The sequence below is a fragment of the Tupaia chinensis genome, unplaced genomic scaffold (assembly GCF_000334495.1).
Source record: "Tupaia chinensis unplaced genomic scaffold, TupChi_1.0 Scaffold000320_1, whole genome shotgun sequence".
Lineage (NCBI taxonomy): Eukaryota > Metazoa > Chordata > Mammalia > Scandentia > Tupaiidae > Tupaia > Tupaia belangeri.
Window position 1 is genome coordinate 2,764,884 of NW_006159813.1, and position 5,745 is coordinate 2,770,628.

Here is a 5,745-nt window from a genome sequence, read left to right on the forward strand (position 1 = left end):
AGAAAGAGGTAGCAGACAGCTCAGTGGCCATCCTGAGAGGCCTGAAAGATGAACGGGCCTGGGGTGACGTGAGCAAGTCTGGTGGTGACGGTCTGCGAGGTCCGGAGGGTGTGTAAGGCAGGAGCATTGGAATCGTGGCTGTGCCGAGTCTCCTCTCACCCTCCCCTTCTGCCCCCTCCCCAGGAGATAGAGACCTCAGAGCCCTGCAGCTGTATCCACTTCACCAATTACAGTATCCTCATCGGAACCAATAAATTCTACGAGATCGACATGAAGCAGTACACACTGGAGGGTAGGCCCGTCCTCTTCCCCGCCCACACCTTGCCCAGGCCTCAGCAAGCAGCAGAATGATCCCTGCAGCCCCGCCTCTCCCCTGCCTTTCCAGAGTTCCTGGATAAGAACGACCATTCCTTGGCGCCTGCCGTCTTTGCCTCCTCCTCCAACAGTTTCCCCGTCTCCATCGTGCAGGTGAATGGCGCAGGGCAGCGAGAGGAGTACTTGCTCTGCTTCCACGGTGAGCAGCGGTGTGGCCCACTGTGTTCTGGGGTTCCTGGCTGGGCCTGTGGGGTTTGGGGGTGATTGGTGGTGCTCCGGGGCAGGGTAGGACCTGCTCCGGGACGGGATCATTTGACACCACGTAGGCCCACTGGGGCTCCCTCTCCCCCCCTGTACTCTAGTGTGGTCCCACCTGATCGCACCCTCTCCAGCGAGCTGACAGTCTTGTCCTCTGTCTCCCCTATGTTCTCCCTTTCCCCCCATCTCTCTTCCTTGATTTCTTTCTTTGACCTTCTTTCTTTTTCTCAAGATATTTCTTTCTTCCTCTCCCACCCCCTTTTAAAAAAAAATCTGAGTTTTTCCTTCCCTCCTTCCTTGTCTCTGTCTCTCCCCTTTCCTCCTTGTTCATTTACTCCTTCCTCTGTCCCTTCCTCTTTTTCTCCCTTCTTTCCTTACTGTTTCTCTCTCTCTCTCATTTTTTTTTTTTAATTTTAGCTTTATTTATGTCATGAGAGTAAGAGAGAACAGCCAGCATTCTCAGCAGGGTCTTATGCCCCAACCCCCCCAGGCTCTTCGGCCAGCCAGGATCATGGGTACTTGGACCTGGTGTGTACATGTTAACCACGGGATCAACTCAGGGTATTCAGTGCTGAGCCTGCATTTCTTTTCTTTCTTTCTTTTTTAATTTTTTTTTCTTTTTTATAGACAAATGATTAATAGATTTTTGTGATAGGCACATGCACTTGCCAGAGAGACGGAGACAGAGAAACAAAGTGAGAAATCACCCCCCAGGGGGGATGGCCACATCACAATCCCTTCTCTTCCATTCTCTCGGGATCTTGGGCATGTACGCACATGCGCCCAGCATGAGTTGTAAGCCGCCAGGTCTGGAATTGTACCACAGTCAACCAAGTAGGAGTCCAGCAACATAACCACTACACCATCTGCTGGACCCAAGTTTACATTTCTTGAGCAGCAAGTTACTGCTGGGCCACCAACCCACTTCTCCCCTCCTCTCTTTTTCTTTTTTTTTTTTTTTTTTACAATGGATCGTCTCTTTTGCTATAGAGTGCATGTATTCTCCAGAAAGACAGAGAGAGACAGAGAGACAGAAAGTGAGGAGTCACCCCTTCCCCAGGGAGGATGGCCACACCGTAATCCCTTCTCCTTCATTCTCCTCCCGGGATCTTGGGCATGCATGCACACACGCCCGGCGTGAGTTCAAGCCACCGGGTCCAGGACTCGAACTGTGGTCAACTACATGGGAGTCCAGCAACATAGCCATTATGCCAGCTGCTGGTCCCCTCTCCTCTCTTTTTTAAAACAACCCTAATTTTTAATAAAACTTAGAGCCCAGCAGAGGTCCTCATGTTAACCATCCAGTTAAACCCAGCCAGTCATCCCTGGCCTCTCTTCCCCATCCTCCCATGACAGTGCTTGTCACCGACACCCCCAGCTTCTCGCTGTGCTAATGCCCTGTGCTCCTGACTCCTTGCAGAGTTTGGGGTCTTCGTGGATTCTTACGGAAGACGGAGCCGCACTGACGATCTCAAGTGGAGTCGCTTACCTTTGGCGTTTGGTAAGTGAGGCACGGGGCAGACGGCTCCTCTTTTGCTAGCAGCTGGTGTCCTGGGAAAGAATGGCAGGTGGGACTCTCTTCAGCCTGAGCACTGCACTCATGGGCTCCATTAGACTCCAAGTGTCCTGGGTTACAGTCACCTGAATAAAAGTTGCTGGCACAGATTCTGAGGCTCGATGAAGTGGATAAGTCAGGTCCGTTCAGCCGCCATCCCAGCCTTGTAAAACATGTGTTAGGTTCTCCCATGGAAAGAAGGCCATTCCCTGTGGATTTGTTTAAGTCATTTTCCAAGGCCGCCTAGCTGAATACCTCTAATATCAGTTTTAGTTAGGCGGAGCAGTTGGGAGATGCTCTTTCTTTTTAAATGTAAACAACACTGTGTTGAATGTCAAGTTAATTTCTATACACTTTTCAAACACTACCCCCTGATCACTAGTCCTTAAAAGTGGAGTTGCTGGGTCAAAGAATAAACATGGACATACTTAGAGATATGTACGTCTATGTCTGTGTGAACCAGCTGAAATCCCATCATGGCCAAAACGCCCTTCAAGGCTATTTTCTTTATCTATTACAGTATAACAAGCCATTTCAAAGTGTAGTGGCTTAGAACCACAGATTTTCATTGGCCATTGTTCTGTGGCTTGACTAGACGGTTCTGCTTTAAATGATGTCAGTGGGGGCGCTGGAGCAACTAGAAAGTCCAAATGGTCTCATGGTGGCAGTCACATGGCAGGCAGTTGGTGCCATAAGGTGGGAGCTCAGCTTAGGCTGATGGCGGGGAGGCCTCAGTTTCCCTCCACGTGAATGTCTTCCAAGAATACAAAAGCAGGCGGTTTTCCACCTCATTGTACTGGTTGAAGCAGGCCAAGGGTAAGCCCAGATTTAAGGGAGGGGGACGACATGAGGACTTGAGTATTGGGAGGCTTGGTTGATAGTCAGTACTGATATAATACTTTATTGCAAGGGATAATTGTGATCATCGCCTTCATCGCCTTTTCCCTGTTTTTTTGTTTTTTTTTTTTTTTTTTTTTTGCTACAGGGTGCATGTGCTCGCCAGACAGACAGAGAGAGACCGAGAGATAGAAAGCAAGAGGGGATGGCCACACCGCAATCCCTTCTCCTCCATTCTCCTCTCAAGATCATGGGCACGCACGCACACACGCCCGGCGTGAGTTTAAGCCACTGGTTCCGGGACTCGAACCGTGGTCGACTAGGTGGGAGTCCAGCGACATAGCCATTACGCTAACTGCTGGTCCCATCGCCTTTTCCCTTTAAGGCAGAAAACAGTTCCAGTCGTATTGTTTTTAATTTCAGTGACAATATGATACAGCATGTTAAGAGCACCAGAAATATTTCATTATCTCTGAACCCTGTCTTCTTTTTTTTTATTTTTCGAAGATGTATGCAGACAGTTTTACAAAACAGATGATGAAAAGTCTCTCCCATCTTACCCATCTCCAAAATTCTCCCTCTTTATACCTTCAAAGGAAAAACCTTTATGAGTTCCTTATCCTCCCAGTGCTTTGTGTACCTATAAGTACATAAAAATATATATATATTCTTTCCCCACTTTTTTTTTAAAATCAGTAAGGAGCACATTTCATATATTATGTCAAACCTTGCTTTATTTGCCAAGCACTATATTGTGGGTCTTTTCCCATGTCAGTACTTAGTGAACTTCTTCATGCCTTGCTTCTGCTGTACACGTTTCACAGATGTACCATGATTTATTGAACCAGTCCCCTGTAACATACATAGGGTTGTTTCTCGTCTTCTGCTATAACAGACAGTACAATAATGAATAAACTCCAACACATGCATGATTATGCTGGCACATGGATGTCTTTGTAGGAGAAAGTCCTTCATGTGGGATGACTGAATCAAAGAATGTATTGCAGCCAGGTCTGGGTTTTTCTTCTTTTAACCCTTCTTTGTCATACACTCTTCCTCCCTGGTGGCCTGCAGCCTACAGAGAACCCTACCTGTTTGTGACCCACTTCAACTCACTCGAAGTAATTGAGATCCAGGCACGCTCCTCGCTGGGGTAAGCATCGCTCTTTCATGCTTTGGAAACCTTAGCTGTTTGGGAGGTATTGGAGTGGGGTGCATTTTCCTTCCTAATCCACTGAACAGTGAGTGTCAACTGTTTCCTGTGACTCTGCAGGACCCCTGCCCGAGCATACTTGGAAATCCCGAACCCACGCTACCTGGGCCCCGCAATTTCCTCGGGCGCTATTTATTTGGCGTCGTCATACCAGGATAAACTAAGGGTCATTTGCTGCAAAGGAAACCTCGTGAAGGAGTCTGGCACTGACCACCACCGGGTCCCCTCCACCTCCCGCAGGTACCGAACCTCTCCTCTTCTCGTGACAAAGTGCAGGCAGAGTGCTTTCCTGCCCAGCAGAAGGAAATCTTGCAAAACTGGGTGAAGGTTTCCCAATCTTCACTTTGTTCTCAAGCTCAAACCTCTAATTTTTTTGAGATCTGCAGCACAGAAATGGTAGTCCCTTATAAGCCCTGGGAGAAGTGTAAATCACCTCCTTGTGAAAGTTGGACGGAAGTAGTCTGGTCTTTTTCTGATGGGTACCTAGTGGCTCTGTTAGGAACGGAGCATGGATTCCTCATGCATTGCATTTCAAGTGTCCGCTGTCTAGTTGGTGGGCTAGCAGGGGGAGGTGTGCAAGTCAGATGCAGCCCCTCCCTGAGGACGCTCAGAGCCCCGTGTGAGAGAGACACTAGCAGTCAGGATTTACAGCACAGTGTAATGAGGCTCTGATTGGGGGTAGTTTAAAGCACAAGCAGAGTGACCAACAGATAGTGTAGCAGTTAAGATGCTGGAATTCCACAGAGCGGACCATGGTTTGAGTCCTGGACAAGGAGGCTTGAAATTCACACTGGGCACATGTGCAAGCATGCCCAAGATCCCAAGAGGAGAATGGAGAAGGGGTTGCAGTGTGGCCATCCCCTCTGCGGGGGAGAGGATTTCTCACTTTCTCTCTCTCCATCTCTTTTTGTTTCTCCAGCAAGTACAAATGCCCTAGAACAAAAATCTCTTTAAAAAATAAAGCACCAGGGGAGGGAGTCAGGGTTGGGTTCCCATGCCGACCTACACATGCTAGCACGGTTGTGCATGCCTGCAATCTTAGCTAATTGGGAGGCTGGGGCAGAAGGTTGCCACATTGAGACCTTCCCCTAAATGCCTGTTTTAGGCCAGCTTCATGGCCTATTGGTTAACGAAGCCAGATCCCACTTGACCACCCATGTGGTTTGAGTCCCAGATCCCATGGCTTGAGAAACACACTGGGCACATGTACATGCGTGCTCAAAATCCTGAAAGGAGGGAGAAGTGGAGGAGAAAGGATTGCAGCATGATGACACCTCATTAAGGGCTGCTTCCTCTCTCTCCTCTCCTCTGGCCAATTAAAAATACTTTTTCTATTTCTACCCCTTTCACACCCTCTTCCTCTCATAAGGGTGGATAAAAAGCACGTGGGGAGCTCAGAGGAGAGGATCTCTGGCTTGGACTTGGGGGCCAGGGAGGATTTTTTTTTTTGAAGAAATGAGGTTGGGGGGTCAGGGTGGGGTCAGGGAGGGCAATGAGGAGCACACCCAGGAAGGAAAGGCAAGTCACTAACAGGAGGTCCAGAGGTGTGAGATGATGAGAAGGCAGC

The 5,745-nt window shown here is 48.7% G+C and overlaps 1 protein-coding gene across 4 annotated transcripts in view; it reads left to right on the forward strand.

Moving 5' to 3' along the window:
* Nucleotides 1-5,745, forward strand: part of CIT (citron rho-interacting serine/threonine kinase) — a 205,091-nt gene that overhangs the window by 188,882 nt on the left and 10,464 nt on the right. For all 4 annotated transcript variants that reach the window (XM_006151544.3, XM_027773085.1, XM_027773086.1 and 1 more), the window contains 5 exons: nucleotides 184-292; nucleotides 386-514; nucleotides 1,994-2,074; nucleotides 4,040-4,118; nucleotides 4,239-4,418. In XM_006151544.3, the coding sequence (XP_006151606.1) occupies nucleotides 184-292; nucleotides 386-514; nucleotides 1,994-2,074; nucleotides 4,040-4,118; nucleotides 4,239-4,418 (578 nt within the window). The remainder of the gene's footprint in view (nucleotides 1-183; nucleotides 293-385; nucleotides 515-1,993; nucleotides 2,075-4,039; nucleotides 4,119-4,238; nucleotides 4,419-5,745) is intronic.